The following is a 26,170-nucleotide window of genomic DNA, read 5'->3' as shown; positions in this document are numbered from 1 at the left end:
GCTTTCAAACTTCTAGGTGGGCACATGTTGGGGAATTAACAGAAGCTCACCCCATTATGCGGTGATCAAGACTTGAACCCCGGCTGTCAGCTTTCTAGTTGACAAGCTCAGTATTTTTAACCACTGAGCCATTGCGTCCCCCTATGATATATATCCATTTTTTAAAAAAATTAAGCTAGTGTTTACTTCAGGATTGAACAACATGAATTAAAACTTCAGGATACTTTTGGGATTTGTCTCATTGCCATATATGAGGTTCTTTTTAAAAATAATTATTTCTTTAGCTCAGAAGTCAGCAATGCTATGCCCGTAAACACAGATCTGTTCTTAGGCATACCTTCAGCCCTCAGGTTACCTAACCTGCCCTGTTTATAATTAAAAAAAATCCTTGCAATGGATTTGTTTCAAAGTGCAACTATAATTTCTAGTCATACTATCTTAAGTTTGCACAATGTGTTTGGGAATAGAGTGGAACTTGTCAATGCTTTAGAAAAAATTGTGCCCGAGGCAAGGTACATTTTGGGAAAAGACTGCAGTGAACTAAGGAAATCTAGGTAAGAGGAGAAGAGAAATATTTCACAGAGTGGAATATTTGGCTGAGAAAGAAAAAAAAATCATTCTTAAAAACTATAACATATTCTTACTGTACCAGCCAACTGTATATGACAGTGGTGGGTAACCATTTGGGCTCCTGTGCCCAAAATTGTGTGTGGGCTTGCATGCTTGCACTCGCGTGCCAGCACCCAGAAGGCAATGCACACCCCCACCTCCTAGGCATGCATGCATAATATCCACCCACCCACCCACCAACTCCAGTCGCTTCCTTACCTGCACTGCGCCTCACAGCTGATTTTTGGAAAAAACAGGAAGCGCTAGTTTTTGGCCTGCAGAAGCCTTCCTCTATCTAGCCTTTGGGAGGCTGAAAAAGGCCTCATACCGGCCAAAAATCAGCTGTGAGGTGCATGCATGCCCAATGAGGTAAGTTTGCCTGCAGCTTGCGTGCCTGCACAAATGGGTCTGTGTGTCACCTGTGTCGGTTCGCCATCACGGGTATATGAGATAAGTTGCAAATCTTGAGATTGCTTGAGTCTTTTTGCTGTTGCCATTGGGAAAATAAAATTCATGCTGTCTAGCTAATTGTACTGTCTAACATATTTGATAGCATAATTTTTCTCTTCTCTGTATAGTTTGGAGAATAGTTTAAAATAAAAAAAATCCTGACAATAGGTTAACAATAAAATTTGTTTGTTCTTTTAAGAAAACATGGACAAAATTTCCCTCTGTTAAGATCTCATACTTTCCATATCTGTGTATGAAATTTTCTATTACATTGAAGCGGCAAAAATGAAGAGTGGAATAGAAAAATGATAAATGATAGTAACAGGCTAAGCTTAAAAATAAGAAAGAAATATGGTTGTATGTTTGACCAAATTCAGGGCATTGTTATAACTTGAAATATTGGTCAGGTTTAGCTTGTGTGGTTTTTTTATATGGCTAGTGCAGATATCTTGTAATAATTTTTTGCTAGATGCATTTTTCCTGAAATTGATTTTTTTATTATAAAAATATATTATTATGGTCCTCTGTTGTATTTTTTAATATTATCCTGTATATGTCTAGACATCTTCAAAGGATTCTGAACTTGCATGCTATAATTTCTCAGTTCAAAAATTAAAGTTTTATAAGCAAAACAGTCTAATTTTATATGTCTGAATTGTTAGCTTGTAGAAGGGACAACAAAAGTTGACATGCTAATTAGCCTATACATTTCCCGAACGATAGGGAAATTGTTTCTGCCTCTCAACATGTCAAGGGAAATTATATTTCAGTCCAGACTCATGGATTCCAGTGATGTATGTGCTGCCTCTTGTGCTTTTTAGCACCTAGACATGACAGCATAGAAATAATAAAGTGTCACTGGCTCTTGCTCTTTATTACCAGGAACAGCAAATTAAGCAAATTAATATAACACCTAGTACCTCATACATTTGAGGCAAAGAATACTTTGTTAAAAACGTTAAAAGTACGGTAAAAGTATTTCTGCTAATGTCTAAGCCTAATGTATTATGGAAAAATGGTTTCTGTTTTTTTCCAGTCATTGTTGTGAAACTAATGCACAGCTTAATTCCACATGCTTTCTCTCTACTTCAAGTTTGGGCTCACTTTTCCTTCTGAAAACAGTCTGTATTTCCCCTATATGATTTAGTGCAGGCTTTATTATGATATAAGGAACATTAAAATGTCAATTTGCTTAAAAATGTAAAAAGTAAGAAAAACAGACCAAATTAACAGTCAAGCCAAGACCATTGGCTATTTTACATATTGTTTATGAAGTTTTGAATTATTTTTCATCAAATACACTGCTGCAGGGAGAAATCCTGTCTGAGGAGTGGATTTGCATGGGGTGAATGTGAGAAAATGGGCACCAAGAGAAAAAGAGGAAGAGGAAGTAAATCAAGGCAAAATAAGAGCTAGTGACATGGAGAAGATTTCAGGTTCCAGAGTTCACTTTCCATTACCTTTTTATCTCAGCCTTTATTCAGCTTTGATTCCTGGGTGGATAACTCATTAGACTTAGTGTTCACTTTGGAACAGATGGTGCATGATCTGAAAATGTGGAAAAGTATAATTAGTCCCTTGTGAGAGGTGTCAAATTGCACATTATTTTCATTCTTGACTTGGCTTATCATGGGCATCTCATGGATTCCAGCTAGTTGGTGGATTGTCCTGCTAGGTACAATTCTTACTGGTTTTCTGCAGAACAATTTAAACAGGGATAAATTATCAGATATTGGCAAGTGATTATTAGTTTTCTTGTTTGATAGCTGACACGAGACCTCTGTCTGTTTATTTTATTGATGCTCAGTATAGCAGAATATAAATTGGTCTGTGTAATTTCTAATTATGTAACTTGCTTGGACTTTTGGTTGAATATCTTTTTTAAGAATACTTTTTGGGAATTATCTGAATTCTTCAAGCATTTCTGCAAAAGAAAAGAACACTGGAAGATGCTTCTTTTTCAAATACTATTGTCCAATTGTTCTTTTTAAAATCTTAAATGATAAAAATTACATAATAAAAATAAAATATAATAATACTTAACATAAGGCAGGTATTTGTTGGTTTTGTTAGGACATTAATATGAATTACTTCATTTTTTTAAAATTATAAATTGAAAACTGGAACATGTTGAATATGACAGCATTTCTCTAATCCAATATTTCTCTTTACTACAAATAATTTTATAGAAATGTTAATTTTATTTATTTGTATACAGTTTCCTCATTATTGCAAGAATTTATGAAACTATGGAGATATATCTTGGAACTCCAGGACACAATAACATGGCTTTTCTTAAAAAATTTCTGTGTAGTACAGAGTTTTAAAACTCAGTTAAAGTGTTTGGGTTCAAACAACAACATGCTGCATTGGATTGTTTTAAAAATAAATTATTCTAGTAATTCCTAATCATTTTATTTTATTTATTTAATTCTAATAAAAATGAACAATCAAAACATACAATGGAATGGGATATTAAAACATTCAAGAATGTTAAAAAATAGTATTACTTGATGTGTGTGTCTTTATATTGTTTGTGTTTTCTTAATTTTAGCTATAATCCTTTGTAATCCATCAGACATTATTTAAATATTGAAAAAACACGTATCCCGTTTTACTACAAAATCTCAAACAATGTGACTTTGTTCATTGTCAGGTGAGTTGTGTAACCTCATAACGCTGGATGTAGCCCACAATCAGCTTGAACATCTTCCAAAGGAGATTGGCAATTGCACACAGATCACTAAACTTGATCTACAGCACAATGAACTTTTGGACCTTCCAGACACTATAGGTAAGTAAAAATATCAGTAATTCAATTATTAAATTTATATTCAGCCTTTATTTTTTACAATTCAAGGCATACTTCTCTCTTTCCTTATTTTTCCAACAACAACAACCCTATGAGTTGGGTTAGGCTAAGAGAGCAACTGAAAATCACACAATGGATTTCCATGCCTTGAGATAGACTAGCACTCACTGTTGTCTGGTTTCTAGATCAGTATCTTAACTACGCCAAATTGGCTCTTTTTTAGGCTTAAAATTTATATAAGCAAACTAACAATTCACATATGCCTATAATTATGTAAATAAGCAATTTTATCATAGGTGTCCTGTTGATTATTTGCAATAAGTTCATTTAAAATTTGGTTATGTAAACATAGGTAGATTTGTATTGTAAGATCCATTTAAAATACTGCAGTTTTCATATGTGAAAAAGTAATTCATGTAGGAAAACCTATAAATTATATGGTAAGACATAGTGATTGCAAAATAGGTTTGGAAAGTACTCTCAACTTCAATTCCTAATTTCTGGATTTTTTTCTGTACTTAAAATTTTTATTTCATTTTCACATGAGGTTGATAGAGTTTGTTTGTTTTGAGGAAACAGTCATATGCACATTTATATAAAATATTACCAAATAATTCATTTCTTGCTAACGGTGAGGAATGGAGAATTTATATCTCAGTATTTTCAAACTGGTGAATATGAAACTATACATTGCTTTGGTTTGAAGTTTGGCTGGCCATAGATGTTTTTAGCAGCTATGTACAGAATAGTGAACTGTGATCTCAGAAGTCATGCAAGGTTAGTCTTAGTATTCAAAGTTCCTGGAAATTAGGGCTTTTGGCTAAAGAACGATTTGGAAAAACCTTCCAAAAGAGATTGAAGGCAAAAGCGTTGCCTTATATGTCAAGAAAACATGTCGTTCAGTCATCAGAATTGAGCTTGATCCCAAATTATACTTACCTTGAATTTTTAAGTTTAAAAAAAGCATGACAAGAGCTCTTTATTTCAGAACAAATCCAGGCCAAATAGGGAAGAGATATCTCTTAAACCACTTGAGCAAAATCTTGCTTTGGCTTCATTGTTTATTTTAGTACCTAGTCTCTTTCTGGAGTACTAATGCTATGCTAGGTAGCCAAACACAATTTTTAATTTTGAATGAGCAATTTCTTGTCCTCGGCAGTAGCTTAGCTTGTTTGTTATGACTATCCTGCAAATATAAGGATTTTCTGGTCTCCCCCCCCCCCCCAACTATATCCTAAAACAATAAAGAAGATAGATAGGTCACAGGCTTTTTCTATTTAAATAATGCTTGCCTGAGTTTTTCTAGAAAATAACTACTAGATACTAATGGACACTCCCTCAGCCTGAGAGTGATACAAAAAAATATTTTCAGCAACTTGCTAAAATTTAGAAAAAAACTGACAAAGATTTGCATTTCTTTTTCAGCAACAAACATTCAGAGTCATAGTAAGAATGTTCCAGGCTTTGATTCTCAAAGTATCCATAATATGACAAACAAGACCAGACTTGACAGATTGTTGCTGCGTCTGTAAAAGTAGACACGGCTGGTTTTTGTGTTTGAAGCACTATTTCATGTGAAGAATTGTTATGATTTTATAGAAAGATAGATAGGCAACATGTAAAGGTAGCCCTCGAGTTACAACAGTTTATTTAGTAATTTTCAAAGTTACAACGGCACTGAAAAAAGTGACTTATGACCATTTTTCACACTTATAACCTTTGTAGTCACCCCATGATCATGTGATCAAAATTCAGACGCTTGGGAACTGGTTCATATTTATACAGTGTTCCAAAGGGATGTGATCATCTGTTGCAATGTTCTGAAAAGCAAATCAATGGTAAAGCCAGGTTTACTTAAGACTGGGTTATTTATTTAACAACTTCAATGATTGACTTAACAACTGTGACAAGAAAGGTGTAAAATGGGGCAAAACTCATTTAACAAATGTCTCGGTTAACAACAGAATGTTGGGCTCAATTGTGGCCGTAAGTCAAGGACTAACCCGTATTGCTTGCTATATTTTAAGGAACGATAAGCCACTTTGCAGCCACAGTGAAATTACCACAGGAAGTATGTGGTAAACATAAGGCGTTGAGAAGCAAATAGCCTGAAAAATCAGTTTTTCAATATAGAAGGATCATTTTGTTGGTTAGAATTGCTAAATTCAGATATACCCAAAGTTAGGATTAGGGTATATAAGTTAGGGTGATATTACTCAGTTTTTAAAGTATTATCAGTCTGATGTTTTGTTTTGCTTTGTTTTAGATACTTACCTGTTTTATATTTTATCATTTTCCCCTTTCATTCTTAACATGAATCAATTTATAATAAATATAAATATAGGTACGGTATTCATACCAATGTGTTATAAATACGATAATAGTTGATACAGTTAATATGGCAATGGTAACAAAATTACTTGATATTTTATGTAAAAGATTTTGAAATTGTATTTGTTACTTGTATTTTTAAAAATGTATTTTCTGTCACATGTGTCTTTTCTTTGAGGTAGAAACATCTCCTTGGTGATGGCTTCTTTGTAATTATGTTAAGACTTTAATGAAAGAAATATTAGTTTTCATGAGCAGAAAAGCATATGCTTCCAGGAAAGTGAGAAATGTCCATCTCAAAGAGTAATTTTACTTATGTATTATTATTTTTAAAAACAGCCTTAAAAACTGATGCTCTCTGGTTGGCTTACAATAAAACACACTAAAATGCAATCTGAATGAAATCATAAAAATAAAATCAAATAAAAACACAAAAAACATAACTGAGGAGGTTTCTTGGACATATCTCCTGAAGAATGGGGCCTCACAGAATGACTGTCCATTGGCTCAGTTTGAACAAGAATACACTACATCTTGAAGATGTCCAAGAACTAAGCCTTCTAGTTGCTCTCATTTTTCACCATTTATATATAACTTTCAAATATATATTTCATTTCTCTTTCAAACATTTTTCTTTTCCATAAGCCATACATTTCTCACAAATAGCAATTACTACAAAAATCTGATCTGCATATCCATAGAATAAGGCTTCTATGAATTTTCCAAATTGTTGCTTGCTGTTAGGTCTCATAGGTTTTGGGTGAGAATTCTATCAAATACCTTCCTTAGCATATACAAGACTAATTCATCTGTAAGTTTTCCATTGTGGTATTATCTTTTCCTTTGTGTAAGAGAACAGTAACTATATTCTTCCCATTCCGGGCATAGGAGAAGGCTTAACAATCATGTTAAACAAGAATCACAATCACTATAAACAAACCACATTCATATTTTAATATTTTGCCAGGTATTCATCCCATCTGTAGCTGAAATGTAGCATGTTTCAGGGTTTTAGCAGCATTTCTAACTTTCTTTTTGTAAAGGACAGTAACTTTGATTTCATTTATTTTGATTCCAGTCTGCAAATCATCCTTTTATGCAAATCTCTACAATACTCTTTCCAGCATTTCCTCATGTCAATGTAACCCCAAAGTCACCTCATCATTTTTATTTTTAAAAATAATATTCTATAAATTCTATTGGAGCCTTCTCATTTGGCTGTTTTCCTCCACTTCTGAAACTTTTAAAACTCCCATCAAACTGATATTGCTGTGGTTTTTAAAATCGATCCTTGTTCTTAGACTACATTATTTGCACTTATCTTTTTCTCTGTATACCCACCCAGCATACAATATCTTTCATCATATTTTGCAACAGTTGTTTTCTTACATGAAGTTATCTATTCCTGTAGCTGTTCTTTTTCACTCTTGTTTCTTTTTGTCCAAATCTATCCTTCATTTAGAAATTAACATCGTCCTTGTACTTCTCACTCATGAAGAGTGTGTTTATCAGTCCATTAGATCTACACATTGTTGGTTATATCTTCCTTTTTCTTAAATTCTCTTAAATTCTCAAACTAAAACATAACTGCATTTCTTTTAATACAGATTATTAATTCAGTTCATTCAATCATGTATGCATGTATGCATTCATTTTACCATTTACTTCTCTTACATTCCAAATAAGTTTTCCATATATCATTGTTGCCATCATTGTTTGGTAACTTGAATCATTAAGAGTTAGTGAAATAAAAAGGAAAACCTTCTATACCAGCTTTAATTTTTAATTTTAATTTACTACCCATACTTTATGCAGCATTCCCTGTTAACTGAAAGGGTAAGATAAATTAGTTCAGGCATAAACAGTACAATAAAATGTTGATTTAGCAGACTTTCTAAATCAATGGACCAAGTTATGACATTTGTATAATTACTATTCATTGTGCAAATAATGAAAAGGACACCATTTGAATATTGTATTTAACTGGTGTAAGTTGCTGCAATTATGTATTTTCATATTTAGTGCACATTTACGAACAAACTAAGGGTTTTGTACATAAAATAGTTTACCTTGACAGTGTTTCCCCAGTACTCATTATTGCACTAAATAATATCTATACACTCAGAAATAGGTTTATGGGTATGTAAAAAATTTCAGACAACAGAAGATCTTTCATTCATTAGCTTTTGGCATGAAGTTCATTTGCAAAGTTTTTTGTCTCACTGCTTTTGAAATGTATTAATGTCGCCTCTTCTCTCATAAGGGAATGCTTATCTTAGTAATCTAAAAATGTGTAAATTGCTCTTAAGTACTGTGGTGACGACAGCCAGCAATGATTAAAAAGAAACAAAGCATTTAGATGTATGCATTTAAAGTATTGCTGGGGAGATAGCTGTGAAAGCAAAGCACAGTGGTGGAAAATTATGTTGACTAATTGAATATTGTTGAAATACTGATTAATTTGTTAGAATTGTATATTTATATGTTGGTAAATAATCCTAATGTTCAAGCTGTTCATATCTTTGTGTGAGAAGAATATGTCTTTTTCAATAAACAGTAATAAAGTGAAAGAGGGACTTACCTTTCCCAAGAATAAATACAGCTAGTACAAGTTTCTAAACATAAGATTCTTAAACATTTTGTTTTGTTTTCAGGAAATCTATCTACTTTGAAAAGCCTTGGTCTGAGATATAACCGTCTCTCAGCAATACCCAGGACTCTAGCACAGTGCAGTAAACTTGATGAGTTAAATTTGGAAAATAACATTATTTCTACTTTGCCAGAGGTAAGACACTTGTAGGAGTCCCTGTAATAAAAATAAATTATTCAATTTGAGTAAAATAAAATAATAAAAGCTTCTTCATCATAAATTTTATAATACTAAACATCTTGAGGACAGAATTTGCTTATTTATTTTATTAAATGTAGAAACCACCTGAATCTATTCTGGCTTCATAATGTTAGTTTAATCTTGAAAAGTAAACCGGAGGACATGTGAGAGAAAGAAGATTTTGATTTGTTTAACATTGCCAAATAACACATTGAATGATTGAGTTCTAAAGATTTATAATGCTTAAGGTTGCTCTGTTAGGAAGATAGGTAGTTTCTAAATGTGATAAATGAAACTAAATCAAATTTACAAAAATTTTCAAATTTAGTAGCCATTATAATCATCCACATGAGTCGACCTGGACTTCATGCAGATTTCTTGACAATGTACAAATACATTAAAAACATTTAAAAAGGCAATATTAAATGCTTGTTAAAATAAACCAAGATAATCAGCAAATACTTCCAAATTATAAACCAAGATTTGGAATATTATTCCAAATAAGATTTTGGAATATTATTATTTCAAATAATATGGCTTTATTCTGGAGATTGGAAATGTCCCCCTCATCTTCACGTCAAATCACTTTTATTTTAAATTTAAAATACAAATACATGAATAAAATAATTATATATAAAACAAGAATTCACTAGGTTATTCTGCAAATGCAGTAGGAGCTCTGTGTTGCAAACATGATTCTTTGAGTGGAACTGGTAATTGTTCAGTTTATGGGTGTTCAATTGCATAGAATCAGAAAGTACAAAAATGTGAATTTACTTATTTGCATTCCGTTTCCACAAAAAACAACATGGAAGAAGAAATCTGGCATGACAATTGTAAAGTTACTTATATATTTGTATAACACAAATATGGATTAATATTTCAGTTTAAAGTGATATAATGTTGATGTGAATGATTAGAATTGGCATTGAATAAGAAATGATATAGAAATAAAGCACTGAAATCCATCAAATGTTATATAAATTATTAATACTAAAACTGATTGGGAATGAATAAATATCGCTTGTAGACTTTGCTAATGGGAGAAAGTTGCTTAGTAATTAATCTCCCCTCCCAAGAACATTATGGAAGTTACTTAAGAGTAATTAAACATACAAAAGAAACTGACTGGAAGTCAGATTACTTTATAAATGGGCTCCCAGTCTAAAACACCCTTAACAAATAGAATTTTGCATTTTTAAGTGCTGATTTGTATATAATTTATAACTGTTGCTGAAAAGAGCCACTTATTAGCATAGTAGTGTAATCCATTAAAGCATATCACTTTGGCTGCAGAAGAAAGAAAATGCATTTCGAAAGAAAACTGCAGAATTGCAAAACACACTAAGTTTTTAATGATGAAATGCCTGTTGAGTAAACATGTTTTAAAATATTAGCTGGAAAAATATTATCTGGTTGTCCAACTGTATTCACAAATTGTTTAAATTGGGATTCTTTTAACAATAATACATTCAACTTTTAATTCTCAAAATACTGGTGCATTTCAAAATCTATTATGATAGCCTTGAACCTTGAACTAGTTTTTGGAAACATTCAAGATCTGAAAAGTCAGCTATGCAAAGTCTAGGGATTAATATTTTCTCCTTAAAAATGACATAAATAAATGATTAGTGTTTCATATGCTTAATATCTCTGCATCCTTTAAAGTTATACATTTTAACATTCAGGCAAAGATAATATCTTTTTCTTGGCTAAAGGCTTAAATCTCCCCCAGTAGCCTCAGATATCTTAGAATTGGAACAAGAATCCCCTGACAATATGGCAATTCAAAAGATTGGCAAGTTTGTCTGTCACCTCTTCCCTTATTATATGGAATATTGTAGCTACTCCTTAAATTGCTTCTGGAGAATGACATTTTTTATTTTATGTCAGAAATGCAAACATTACAGCTATTAAAGATATTATCAATAGCAGAAAGAATCACTCTTAAAGACATTTCTTTTTGAATAGACTTTGATAGCTAGGCTGCATATAAGAGAAAAATATCTATTCAACTACAAGGAGATTAGAGTACATAAAATATATAATTTGATTTGTTCACTTTGCTCTTACAGGGTCTCTTATCCAGTCTTGTGAATCTGACTAGTCTAACTCTGGCAAGGAACTGTTTTCAATCTTACCCTGTTGGTGGCCCTTCACAGTTCTCTACTATCTATGCTCTCAATATGGAACATAACCGCATTAACAAAATTCCTTTTGGAATTTTTTCTAGAGCAAAAGTATTAAGTAAGCTGAACATGAAGGTGAGACATTGTTTCAGGAATACGAATTTTCTAGTGTAAAATAAAATATTGTATGAAAATGCAGCCAAAGAGAATTGCGGCAGATACCATGGATACCTGATATTGTAAGATCCCTTTCCTAGAATTGTTTATAAAACTAGTATCAACAGTATAAAGGCTTTCTAATGTAGTAACTTATGATAAATGATGAAATTAGGGAGCTGCAAACATAGAGGAGTATTTTCCATAAAAGTACAAAACAAATAAATTGAAACATTAAAGTGTTATTTAGGTTACTTATCAGTTAAATCTAGCTAAAAGTTGTTGTAGCACATATTTAATTCAAATTGTTGATGGTTTAAAATAGAAAAGCTAAAACAGACAACTGTTTAATTGTTGCAGTTATATGGGCGATAAGACTACAATTACACTAAACTGGTTCTTTTTTTAGAATCAGTAGGACATTCAATTAACATTGATACTCCTCAAGGCCTTCTTTTTTGGAGATGTAGAATGCATCCTGTCCTTGACTAAATTGCATTGTGAACATTTCTTTAAAAAACAACTCCAAGCCCTTGTAATTATTATTTCTTTGTGAGAATATAGTGAAATTTATGTTCTTTATGTGTTTAACTGAATATCATTTACAATTTATTATTCTTAATTTAGAAAAAAAATCCTAAACTTACTTTATGTTAAATTACAGGACAATCAGCTGACATCACTTCCCCTGGATTTTGGGACATGGACCAGCATGGTGGAACTCAATTTAGCTACAAATCAACTCAACAAAATTCCTGAGGATGTATCTGGGCTTGTTTCTCTTGAGGTGGTAAACGTTAGAATATAAAAGATTCTAAGGAACCTGACCAATCTTGATATATTTATTGTTAATTGATGAAACTAACAAATATACTCTGAAACAACCTAATTTTGGAAGGGTTATTTAAACAAACTTCATACCAGATTTGTCCCACATCAGTACTTACGCTGTGCACAATATGATTTAGTTTTATTTGAGCCTAGAGAAGATATAGCTAGTAAATTATCTTAATCAGCAAGTTTTTATTTCCCTGTATGGTGAATATATAATGATATACAGGTAGTCCTCAATGTATGATTGTAACTGAGTCCAGAATTATGTTTGTAAATCATGGGGGTCATTAAGCTTAATTTTATGACATGTTTTGCTATGGTCATTCAATGATCATAGTGTTCTTTAAGCAATTTCACTGTACCCAGTCAGCTTTTTTTTTTTTGCTGAAAACTGAAAGTAAATATCAGTTTCCTGCAAAAAAAGCATATTGTGGTAATGTGATCATGGGACCCTACATAAGGCTGAAAATGCAAGCCAGTTGCCATTGACCACAGGGGTAGGGTTGGCTGTCAAAACATTGAAACCATATTTTTAAAAAAAAGTTATTATGCATTTTGCTTTATAATACAAATATTTTCAATTATACATCAACAATCCATCTCTTTCTGTCTCTTTCCTTCTCCTTCCCTGCCTTCCCTTCTCCTCTCCGCTTCCGTCTCCTTCCCTCTTTCCTTTCCCTCTCCTCCCTATACCTCCCTCTCTCCCTTCTCTACTTCCCTCTCCTCTCTCCTCCTCTCCCCTCTCCTCATATTTTTAATTTTGCATTGACAGTCTATCTCTTTCCATCTCTTTCCTTTTCCTTCCCTCCCTTCTCCCTTCTGCTTCCCTCTTCCCTTTCTTTCTCCTCCCCTCTCCACTTCCCTTTTCTTCCTTCTCTCTTTTCCTCTCCTCCTCTCCCTTTCTATTTTATTTTAATATTCATCCAAATTATGTGTGAACAGTGTTGATTCCGAGCATTGGTCATATTAATCCAATTAATCCAATTTACCACAATATTAGATATTCTTTCTCACAATCAAATGTAATCCTGTTTATATTATTTAAACCTTACATAAAAAGAAGATATCCAACATCTATAAACCCTTAATCTTTCTCTCTATTATTTAATGATCCAGTTTACCACAATATTGGTATTCTTTAACTCAATCAAATGTAAATAATCCTTTTTATATTATTTGAGCCTATTTTAAGAAAAAGACACCTAAGATCTATAAACCTTTAATCTTTCTATCTATTTTTTGTTTCCATAAAAGAAAGAAAACAAAATTTCCCCCATCTAATTTGTGAAATATTTTAAATAATTCTGGGGAGGACCATAAATGGTCATTAGGCAATGGATGTAAGTCAAGAACTACCTGTTCAGTTGGGTATGGTTTTTTTTTGGTAAAACTAAAATGAATGTATTGTATAACTTTGTATATGAATTCTAACAAAGAATTTAAGCTTGGGTGTGTGAGTATGGGAAGTGGTTTATGGAGGGAATATTTTTATCTATTCTCTCCTTATTTCCCATTCAACTCATAAAAGATATACATTCCTTGTAATTGGTATGTATATAAACACTTGCCTTCCTTTCTCATCTTTATGTCTTTGCCCTGCCCTTTCTCTATTCTTATCCATTTCTGTAGGATAAAAGTATATATATATAAATTCTTTACTACATGCACAAAATAATTTAAATGCTTTTGTGATTAAATTATTCATGAAAAACCATTCTTATAAAAGTAAAAATCTGTTGATAGGAATGTGAAAATGTAAACTTTTCCACAGATCTTTTATAGTTTCCAGAAAAATGTTTTTCTTCATTCTTGCCCAATAAAGAATATTTATTTACTTCACAAGTCATATTTGCTGGAGCCAATATGGCATTAAAGTTTAATAGTAAACAGTCCCTAGCTCTTTTTATTTAAAAAAATATTTAGCTTATTCTGCCATTAATGTATGGCTGCCAGCTCATTAAATGTTCTGTTAATTTTATTTTAGGTTCTTGTTTTGTCAAATAATCTCCTAAGAAACCTCCCACATGGCATTGGAAATTTGAGGAAACTGAGAGAATTGGATCTAGAGGAAAATAAGCTGGAATCGTTGCCAAATGAAATAGCATACCTTAGGGATCTGCAGGTAAAATAATTACATGGAATAGAATATTTTGTCCAATTCAAAGTATATATAAATGCCTTCCTGATTGATTGATTGACTGCCTTTGTGTCATTTTGTTTTTAGCCTGGTATCTTTGGCCACTATATCATACTGGATTTTGTGTTGTTTTTTTTAAAAAAACTGCCATGTTATAAATTAGTTGCCATTTGGATGCTAAATTCTGTTATGTTATATGGGAATGCCTTCTAATACATAAGGAAGAGAAACTAAGAAAGATGCTCAATTTCTCTGTAGCTATAGAATGTATTAAATGCATTTACTGTATAAACGTTAAAATTTTATTTTAAAAAATACTCAGAATGGCATAAAATGTAACTCTAGCCCCATGATGGCGAACCTATGGCACGCGTGCCACAGGTGGCACGCAGAGCCATTTGTGCTGGCACACGAGCTGCAGGCAAACTTACCTCACTATCCCCGTTTTGTCACTTCCAGTATTTTTGGAAAAACAGGAAGTGATGAAACAGGGCTAGATTTCAGCCTACAAAGCTTGTAGAAGCCTGAAGAAGCCTTCCTCAAGCCTTTGGGAGGCCGAAAAAGGCCTCAAACCAGCTGAAAATCAGCTGTGAGGCGCAGTGCAGGTAAGGGGGCAGCAGGTGGGTGGGTGGGGTGGGATTGCGCGTGCATGTGTAGGGGGCATGGGGGGGCATGCATTGCCTTCTGGGTGCTGGCTTGGGAGCACGAGCATGCAAGCACGCACACAATTTTGGGCACAGGAGCCCAAAAAGGTTAGCCACCACTGCCCTAGCCTCTTTAGCCTTATGAAAGAAGTTAAAGCCTTCCTCTTCAGTCAGAACTTTTAGCAGGTTTTTCTAATTTCTTTTACTTTCATGTTTACTGCTTTTGTAAACTTAGTTCCTTTGAGTGCCCTTTACTTGAAAAAGTGAGAATTTATACTGAGTAATAAATATAGCAAATGGTAAAAAACAAGAAAGATTTTTTTAAATGTGTGTACACATGGACAATGACTTTAGAGAATATTTGACAGTTCTGGTTTGTATGTCAATAACATTTTGGAGTAATGCAGCCCCAAGTGTAGCCATTATTTGTTGACAGTTGGAGAAAAAGGCTGTTGTTCTAATGATAAGATACCTGTTAATTCTTTGGTGGAAGATACTAATTTTATGATTACAATATATATTCCTTAAACAGAGACTGATCCTAACGAATAATCAATTGAGCATTCTTCCCAGAGGAATTGGTCACCTTATCAATCTGACACATCTTGGGCTGGGAGAAAACTTTCTTACACAACTTCCTGAGGAAATTGGTAAGATATGATCCATAAATTCATGGGCCAGTATTGATAAGGTACTTCTGATACGGTATTTCTCAACCTCAGCAACTTTAAGTGTGGACTTCAACTGTCAGAATTCCCATTAAAACTGGGCTATGGTTAGGGAATCCTGAGAAATGAAATCTACGGTTGCTGAGATTGAGTAATATTGCTGTAATGTACCAATGAGATATTCAATGTAAGTCAGCATCTGGCAGTATTTATTATATTTAAGTTCTTTTCCACTCAAAAGATCAATCTTGGGAATGTAAGAATCACAAAGGTAGTATGTAAAAGTTCTACTATGTCTGCCAAGCTGTTTTTTTTCCACTTTGCATATGACTAGAATAGTTTTTTTAATAACTTGCATAATTTGTAATAGTCTTCAGGAAAAAAAGCCATTGATATTGCAGCACCTTTATCCTCATCATGCATCATTGATTAACACAGAGCCCCTGAAAAATTTTTGAGCTTCCCACACAGAATGGGAAATAATCCTGATATTTAAGATTCATTTAATATCAGTTCTGACATTTAGCACAGCATAATATGCTCAAGTTTCTCAAATGCAGGCATGATTTTGTTTCATTGGAGTGTTTTGAAAATGTAAGTTGGAATTTGCAAGTCTGATTAAAAATTGTTGTCATAAGATATTTGTCTTAAAGTGGTATCTTAAAATAAGGTTTTGTAGTTGGGATGTCAGTAAGGACAAAAAGATACTTTTCTAGCTGAAAAGTGACCTTAGGTTGTTGAAGAAATGTAATAAGGGTTTTATCCAGTAGTATGCTGGTAAATGTTTAAAAGCCACCTTTACAGGTCCATGGCATTGTTGCCAATGTTGACACTAACTGTGAAACAACTGATCGGCATACTAGGTGTTATAGCTTACATCTGTCAAGTGTTTTGCCAAATGTAACAATCTGCTGTCATGAACCAGTATAAGCACACCATTGGCTTTATCCCTTCTAGATTCCTATTAATTTTTCTTTTCATGCCAACATTAAAAACTGCTGTTATTGCAAACTTAGAAATATGCTTTGAATTCAGTGACCTGTTCAGATGCAAAGGATAATATATTTTCTGTTCTTGGTAACAGACAAAAGAACAAATTATCCAGTAGTAATTTCTATGTCACTTATTATTTTATGACATATATTTTGTTTTAAAAATGCTCATTATTTTGCAGGTACACTGGAGAATCTGGAAGAACTGTATCTAAATGACAACCCACATCTAAACAGCCTTCCTTTTGAACTGGCTCTTTGCAGCAAGCTATCTATAATGAGCATTGAGAACTGTCCGCTCAGCACCCTTCCAGCTCAGATTGTTGCAGGTGGACCTTCCTTTATCATCCAGTTTCTCAAAATGCAAGGACCATATCGAGCCATGGTCTGACTGATATCTTCCCCAATGATGTACAAAATATAAATGGCTTTTGTGGTGTCATTATGTATATAGTATCTAGGCTACATGATGCCCAGTGTGGATAAAAGATGGATTGTCCTATACACTCTACTAAATGCAAACTGCACTGTTAGTATTGTGTATGTGTGTATATATAATATAATATATAGATTGTATATTATATTATAAACATAAATAATATAAAACAGGCAAATTTCAGACCACAAGTATGTGTTCCTGCTCTTAGAGGAAACATAGCCATTTAGATTTTTTTTTCATTATAAATGCTTGTTAAAGTTTTCTTTAGTGAATTTGATGGTTATCTGGATAATTTGGGGTACCAGTTTACTGAAAACAATGTCAATTAACTGCTGATCAATTTAAGGGAAAATATGTTTAAACCAAGCCTTTTCCTGTTGGATAAAAAGCAACTTAGTCACACAAATTGTTTTCTCATTCGTTGTGAATCACATTTTGTGACAAAAAAAAAATTGGAATTATTTGTATTTTCCTTTATTCTGGAAAGTCCTTTAACTTATTTTAAGTTTTAAAACAAATGGTTTTGTATGTTTACAGTCAGGGTATGTCACTGGATTGGGGTGGGGTGGGGTGGGAATTTACTCTTTTTCTGAATCGAGAGAAGTTGTATTCTTCTGAGGGCTTTTTATTGACTGATTTGTATTATTGCAAAAATATAAGCAACTAGTTAGTGAAAAAAAAAGTCCAACAGAAGCTTGAGTTCCTTTGAATTTATCAGTTATAAGCATATCATACTGAAGAAGCAATTATTTTATGGTTGCTTCATTTAGCATAAGCAACACTTTTCACTTAAAGAAGTGACAAATTTGTAGAAAAGTACCATGTTCTGTTAAGATTTAGTATTACATCAATGATGGATCTGAAACACAACAGATAATTGTAAGGGTTTTTCCTGGTCTTTGTGCAATTAATGAATGTGTCTTTTTTGAAACCCTGCAGTATACATAAAATGTATGGTCGGTTGACAATGTTATTCTGGTTTTATATCTTGCCTTGCCTTGTACATCCTCCCATTATTATGGAGTGTCTGCGTCAAAGCACAATATCTTCATGCTGTGCTATTTTGCTGCTGAACTAAATGCACTTTTCCCTGTAAAGATGGGACACTTGCTTCAAAATAATCAGTTCAGTACCATGATTTATTCTTTTAACCTCATCCTATCAATCTCAGTATTAAAGACTGGTCTGTTTGGAAAAAAAAGGACACTTTTTCATTTGTATTTAGAATGTGATTACTCAATAGAAAACCATTAAGTGATTGAATAGAAAACATGTGGTTTATTGTCTTTTTCAGGGCTATACAAAGGGCTAATGATGCTGCAGTGATTTTTGCTACTGCACTTGATTGCTATTGCCATTTCAAATTGGATGCTCACATAGCAATTACATTTGAGATAAATTTGTTTTCTGTGTCAGTTCATTATGATGGGTTTGCTTAAGGGATCTTAGAATTAAAAAGGTGGTGTTCTTTAAATTACACATTCTAGATGTCAGATAAATTTTTCATTTGTGGAAAATGGTTTTGTATATTTTATTTTGATATTGACGTCTATTTGATAGACACAATCCAGAGATCATTAGATATACTTACTTATCCTGTTGAAATTAACACAGTTCATTGAAGGTTTCACTCATAAACACCAATAAGGTCTGAGTAAATATTTCTCAAGATTGTTTTGTAAGAGCCATTGATTTTAGTGGTTGTGGATTTTCTTTTAGATTGAGTCAGCTGCCTTCAAATGTGACATGAATTTTAGTGTTCATTAATTTTATTTCAGGCAAGGCAGAAATCCTTAAAGGCAGGTGGAGATATAAAATCTTAAAGGGCTATTTTAGATGTCAGTGGATTTGCAAAATATTATTGGGTTGGATTCAGACTGAACACATAACTAATTGGGCTGACAGAAGCAGGCGTAAAAGGATCTCCTCAAGGGAATTGCTGAATTTGACAAGCCTTTAGGATTGTTGGCTAAAAAAGAAGATAATTGATAACAGTGTCTTTTGTAAGAGTGTCCCTCTTTGTCTCTCAGATATTGGGAAACTCCATGGAGAAACCATAGGTCAACAGGAAACTAATGTGGAGAAAGGAATCCAATCTTATCAGTTCTATTAACCAGTATAGCTGAATTCATACCATCGATTTTCCACCACTTACTTTAAATATATGAATATCTAATTAACCTAGATACTTGTTGATAATGATGTATAGTTGCAGCTGACTACAAGCAATCTGTTTGAATACTGAAGTGTTAAAATACAAAGATGCTTATAGTGGTGGTTGAAAGATTAAAATCTACTTTTTGCTGAATCTGTAAACTTGTTCCATTTATTTAGTATGTGTATATTTAATATGTTGCCCACATGCACTTTTAGGTGGAATTAATCTTCCAATCAATTGTTTCTTTTACTTTTTAAAGTCAGAGTTTAGCCATGTGTTAAAAAATTGTTCCAGGAAAGATTGAAGATATCCCAGTAAATTTTTACAGAGTTAAAGTAGAATAGTACACTCATAGTAGGCAGGATTCACCTACCACTTAGTGGAATTGTGTCAGATTAAATTTATAGTTTAATCTGTAAATATATTGATGTAATTGTTCACTTTGAAAGGATTACTTGACTATTTTTCTTTAAAAAAAATCACTTGCAGGTTAGAAACTCCTTTTACTTATTCGCTATTTTTTTTAAAAAAAAAAAGACTGAAAACAGCTTAAAAAGCAGTGAAACTGAAAAATCTGCTTCAGGTTTGATTTATAGTATGATTTATTAATATAAATCATATGTTAGAATATATTGTGAAATATATTCTGATAGTTGGAACAGAAATCATAATATTCCCAATTCCTGCTTAGATTTAGCTTTTGTTAAATGAGAATAAATTTACAAGAAAATATAATTATTGGCTAAACAGCATTATATACATTGTAGAAAAAATATTTTTTACTTTAAAATTTGAATGTATGATTTCTGAAAAGTATATGGCTTGTTGTATTGGGGTCATCAGATTTTGAGAGGAAATTTTATGATTATTTGATTTTTACTGAAACATTTAAGGATATATCTGTAGAGAATTTTACTTTCTCTTGTTTACTATACATGTAGCCCTCAACTTACAACCACAATAGGGACTTGAAAATGTGTTGTTAGCAACTCATGACTGCACCCAATTTTCTGATCTTTTTGCTATAGTTAAGCAAATTATCTGTGTTCATTAAGCAAGATATCACATGACCGCTACTTACAACCTCCATCCAGCTATTCCATTGATTTTGACTGTCATAAGCCAGATAGGAAGCTCACAAATGGTGATCACATGATTGCAGATTCTATGACTGGTAAATGTGTGAGAGCACCTGAATCATCATATAACATAGAAATGCTGCAATGGTCATACGTGTGACAAGTAGTCATGGATCACTTTTTCCCTGTGGAAAAATGGTGGTTAAGCAAGGACTACCTGTAGATTTTGTACTAATACTCATCCATCATTTGGTAAAACATTAAGATGTATTCAATCAAGTCTCTGAAAGATTCTGATTATAGACAATCCGGATCTTCCAATAATGAAGATTTTTGGTTTAGTAAAACCATCTCAATTAAGAAACAGTAATTTTCTTTTTCCACAAAGTACATTTTGAAACTGAACTTGAGTTTAAAGCTTACATCTCCTGTGAATGCAAATTGTGGCTTGCCTTTGTTTTTGTGGTTTGCCCATTTTTTGGTTATTGGAAAGAAGTTAGCAAAAAAAAAAAAAACCAAAAAAAAAACCACCAGTTGGATTCATATAAAATCGCAACTATGTTTTGCCTCTGTTCAACAACCCCTAATCTAAATAAATCTTGGCTTAGTATGAATACAGCCATACATTTATTCAGAATGTCTAAAGAAAATTTCTTAATATATCTGGAAAAATATCAGCCCTTTTTTAACAGTTGCTATCAAATTTTAATATTGCAGAAGGAGGTTATTAAATATATGACAAATGATCATATCAAAAATCTTTAAATATATTAAATCTAAATTTTGTTTTGACTTCAATTTTGGAGTAATGTCTTCTTCCACATGTTGTTCAAAGATCAAGTACAGCTCTTAGATTAAAAAATGGTTCCACACCTCTCCACAGCTATGGAACAAAATGAAGTCTCCCTAATTGTATGTAATTGCATAGTTGTCAATATCACTGGTTATACAGTACTTTGTTGGATGAGTCTTAAGTTGGTGTGCTGTTGTTAGTAATAGGATTTTATTGGCAAACAAAACAGAAAGGAAACCTCAATTTCATTTGCACTATGCATAGCCTGTTACAATTATAAATATGGTTTATTTTCTTCATGATCCTTTGAGAAATAAAATTCAGTTCTACTACCTAGAAATAAATTAGAACATTGAAATACTAATTGGAACTATTTGTCTTTTTAAAATGAGTTCATATGTCTTTGTTCTAGATCATACTGAGAATTTTAATAGAAACTAATAGGCTACATTCAGGGACAAGTTAAAGAAAAAGAGTTAAACTGTATCATTGTCTTAAAAGGCTTTTCGTAAACTTCCTTTATGGCTATTTAAACATTTGGTTATTAATTTTAAGTTTATCTTTGCAAATCTAATATTGTATGATTATGAATGAATTTTTGCTAGCAAAACAGAATTTTCTCCACTGTTGTCACCAATCTCCACCAGAACTCCCACTGCTCCTCTGGAGTGCATCCCCATATCAGGGCATTTTAACTATGAGGTAATGAATCACTTTCCCCTAATTCTGGAGGACAGCCATCAGCAGAAAAACAGCACTGAATTCCACCACTGGGTTTGGAAGAGAATTTTGCACCCTAAAATAGTTTGCCAGACATTTCTAAGAAGACAGATCTACTTGCAATCAAGACAAGCAAAATTTAAAATGGAATGATTCACTTGGGCAATTTTTGAAATTGAACCTTGGAATGGTTTTATATTCTTTATATATATGGGGGGGTTTCCTGATTATTCAAAATCCTGAATGCAAAAGACCATTTATAAAGCCTACATTGCACTAACTTTGTATCTTTAATCAGCATGTCAGAACTTGCTTTTAATTAGTTATACTCTTAGCAGTAAAGTACACCAACATTAAAAGGCGCACACGTAGGACAATTGCTAATGATAATATTTGCAAGAAAAATCTGATGGCTTTTTTATTCAGTAAAGAGCTGAAAATTTTATTTATTGTTTCAATGTTGCAGTCTTAAGCAGAATGATACATAATTCTGCCTGATTCTGTGATTCCACATAATTTGTGAATTGATAATAAGAGTGTAAAACAGCCTACAAAAATGTACTTTCTGAATTAGTGTAATGTTGATTGTTATGCCTATAAAATATTGCCTTGCTTTTTTAAATAAGTCATTCTGTATCAATGTATCCATTATAAATAGTATGCTTGTAAAGGAGCTACTGCTGAGTCTTTTGGACATTTTATACCAATCAAGTCTAATTTTGTCTAAAAACTACATCATTGCAGTTGATTGATATTTTGCATTTAGAGTCATTTTTTTTTCCAGAATTCTTTGTAACCTGCAAACCCTTTCTTCTTGTCTGAAATAAGCAAGAGAGATAGAAAGCTGAATTTTTATAAAGGAAATTTTACTTCCTGTTTTCTCTCCCTCCCCCCCTCCACAAAAAGTATGCTGGTGGATTGAAAGCATGGAAAAAATGGATTGCAATACTTGTTAGATGGAATCATACTTTTGATATTTGGTGCATATTGCATTTTTTATTTTAGATGCTGCAAATATGGAGTATCTTTTCCTGGAGATAACCAAACATTTAATTAAAAAAACATACTTTTTTTTTCTAAATGCATTGCAGATTATATGCATTCCAAGCTACTTGAGTGAAATACATGTTATATTTTGGAGGTTTTATTTTGTAACAGAAAATAATTGATATGCTCTTAAGTGCTTAACCTTCAAGGTTAAATAAAAACATGATAAGGGTGTAATGATAACTCAAGGCCCACAGGTGTTTAAATCTGGCCTGTGGATGTTTAAATCTGGAAATAGCAAAGGACTGGCCCGCAATGCCTCTGGCAGCCAAAATGGGTGGGGGGCACACACAGTCCTTTGTGTCCTGTTTTCGGTATGGATGGCCTGCAGCACTCTGCCAGCCAAAATGGGGGGCAGGGGGGGCTGTTTTGGCCGGCAGGGTGTTGCAGGAAGCTGTTCAGGTGGAAAATGGGGCATGAGGGCCCTCACATGGTTGCCCCACACCCCATTTTGGTTGGCAGGGTGCTGCCCATCTCCCTCCCCTCAGACGGCCTGTGGAAAACTACAAAAGCCCTTGAAGAAATTCAGTTTGACACCCGTGATAGAAGATGGTTCAACAATTCATTTGAACAAAATTTCCAGTACTATAGATATATAAATAAGCCCTTCTTCACTGCTTTTCTTGCAAAACTTTCCAAAAATTCAAAAATTTGCTTTTTAGGTATATCTTCATATATTTCTCACAATCATTTCCAAATGCAGACTAGTATAGCTGCTGAAGTGTAAAATAAACCAAGAATACCTGTCATTAATTATGACATTTTTGTCTCTATACTATTCCAGTTCTGGATGGTACCTTCTTCCCTGATGGCAACTTAATTCTTTTTCTATTGTTATTGATTCATAATAAAGATAACACAGGACCACTGTGGGGATTTGTTAAAGTATGGTGAAGTCTGGTAAAAAGAATGCTAAATGCGAAGGAATTACGATTAGAAAATAATATATAATTATAATTTGGGATAAAAAATGAGAAATCAGCTTATTTTTTCATGATTAAATTAGTTATAAAGTATATTACTCCGGCCAGCATGTTGCTTTTAATGTGATAATTGAAGAAGCTAAGAGAAACCTAAATTTAGCTTCTTGTTACCAAGAATTTTTGTCAAGGATTGAAGCTTTTAGCACTGTAGTTCAACAGTTCCTTTCTTTTATACTGTTCCAGATCATATTTAGATGAATAACTTAATATGAAATATTCTGCATGATGCTGCAAATTTGGTTTGGGGTGAAAGAATTAATGCTAATGTTCCAAACTCTGGAGGTTTTGTTTGTGAATGATAACATACCTTGTACATGATATCTTGGGTAGTATTATACACCTTGAATAATTTGTGGCAAAGTTCAATATACATTCCTTCAAAGTCTAGCTGTTAGATAAGAATAATGTAGGAACAAGGAACTTATTGTTCCTACTATGGAAGATTGATTTGCAAGCCCCACTGAGAGTTGTTTCAGACATGAACAACAAAAATCTAAATTATCTTTCATTTCTAAGTTTCAAATATACTGCATTTGAAAATAAGTCTTCATGTAAGTGTTTTTATCACCACTGGCAGGGGGAATAAATATAATTTGGTGGTGGCTCCCTTGAATATCATGCATTCTTGTGTTTTTATGGTGTTCTTTGGGATCTCAATAAAGAAGTAGCTTACCTGTATGTGCAAATTTCCTCACTGTTGTGAATTTGCTTAGAAATCATGCTGTGGCATACATTCATTTATGGTCTTTGATATCATTTAATAGCTACTGTGCTAATGTCACTAGGATAGTTATTGGGATTATGTTAATGAATGTGACCCTCAGCTAATCAAAAACATAGCTATAACTTTATGATTTGGTCGATGCCGAATATATTCTCTTAGAAAGCAATAATAAACCAAACACATGAACCTATGGTATGGAAAAAGTTGAAAGATTCTGGCATGTCAAACATGAGGGACTGTCTTTCTCTGATCACACAAGTCTAGCCCATTTGATCTGACAGAGAAGGCATGCTGTGGGTACCTTCAGTTAGGGATCTACATTTAGTTGATCCCAGAAGATGTGCCTTCTCTGTTATGGTGCCTGCCTTATGGAATATTCTTCCTGACCAAAAGTTAGATTTCATTCCCCATTCCTTTTGATATTCTGAAGACCATTTAGACCTGGTGATGTGAGTAGCCATGGTGCTGCCATAGAACTAGAGACCTATCTAGATAACTCCATTGTTGAGGGGACCATTTTATGTCTTTCTATGGGTTGTATTTCTATGTTTCAGGATATTTATTATTATGGTCTTTTATTTTTATTGTTTTATATTCTTGCTTTTTATTCTGTGGTGTCCAGAGTTATCTAGGGTGAGATGAGTCGCTATATAAAGAAAGCAATATATCATGGGTAATTAATATTCATCACCTATCTATCCACCTGCCGACCTTGTATTTTATAATTTAAATGTCACATGTTGGAAAGTAAAAGGACAAATAATTTTTAAAAATCTGAAGTTTTCTCATTCTCTCTCTCACCTATATAATGAGGGGGAACGAATATACAGCAAACGAAATGAAAAAAAAAACTAGATTCAGTTTTAAGTTGCACCCTGACTGCAAAGGGACATGTTATTTCAATAGAAATAACAGACTCAGAAGTACTTTGTTTTATTTGCAACTATATTTCTTCCCTTTCATCTATCTTTTATCTCTTTATCCAAACAAAACCAATTTTTCACAGTGGCTAATAGGCTTCCTGAAAATACTCTGAGAAACAGTTTAATCATTTGTTTCCTCATCTGTTTTCTACTTCTATGCTGTCATATCAAAATAAACCTCTTTGCCACTGATTGCTCTCTATCAAGACAAGATAATCCATCAAGACAACTGGAAATGAATTTCTGCTGTATGGGTAGTACTCAACAATTCCTTAGTGACCATTTGAAGTTACAATGGATTTGAAAAAAAATGACCTATGACCATTTTTCACACTTATGAGCATTGCTATACTAAGCAGGCATTGTATTTGGATATAGGAGTGCAAAATAGCAATAGCACTTAGAATTATATACCACTTAACAGTGCTTTACAGCCTTCTCTAAGTGGTTTACAGAGTCAGCATATTGCCTCCAACAATCTGGATCCTCATTTTATCGACCTTGGAAGGATGAAAGTCAGTGAGAATCAAGCTGCCAAATTGTTGGCAGTCAGCAGAAGTAGCCTGCAGTACTGCATTTTAACCATTGTGCCACCATGCTAACTCTGGCATTCTTTGAATGAGTGGTATTTGACGAAACGTCATTTTTAAAAATCTCCTCTTCCCTTTTTTTCTTTCTTTTTTTAGCTTTATCAGGTGTGCTTGTATGCCTA

At 33.0% G+C, this 26,170-nt stretch overlaps 1 protein-coding gene across 4 annotated transcripts in view; it reads left to right on the top strand.

The window, feature by feature from the left end:
- SHOC2 (SHOC2 leucine rich repeat scaffold protein) overlaps positions 1-19,339 on the top strand; it is a 70,926-nt gene extending 51,587 nt beyond the window's left edge. For all 4 annotated transcript variants that reach the window (XM_026704755.2, XM_087932739.1, XM_087932738.1 and 1 more), the window contains exons 3-9: positions 3,716-3,853; positions 8,857-8,987; positions 11,108-11,296; positions 11,982-12,104; positions 14,136-14,273; positions 15,465-15,582; positions 16,775-19,339. In XM_026704755.2, coding sequence (XP_026560540.1) covers positions 3,716-3,853; positions 8,857-8,987; positions 11,108-11,296; positions 11,982-12,104; positions 14,136-14,273; positions 15,465-15,582; positions 16,775-16,983 — 1,046 coding nt within the window. In that variant the 3' untranslated portion in view covers positions 16,984-19,339. The remainder of the gene's footprint in view (positions 1-3,715; positions 3,854-8,856; positions 8,988-11,107; positions 11,297-11,981; positions 12,105-14,135; positions 14,274-15,464; positions 15,583-16,774) is intronic.
- The last annotated feature ends 6,831 nt before the right edge of the window (positions 19,340-26,170 follow it).

Source organism: Pseudonaja textilis, chromosome 4 (assembly GCF_049901715.1).
Source record: "Pseudonaja textilis isolate UNSWEBS1 chromosome 4, rPseTex1.2, whole genome shotgun sequence".
NCBI classification, from domain to species: Eukaryota; Metazoa; Chordata; class Lepidosauria; order Squamata; family Elapidae; genus Pseudonaja; species Pseudonaja textilis.
This window is presented reverse-complemented; position numbering and strand designations above follow the sequence as displayed.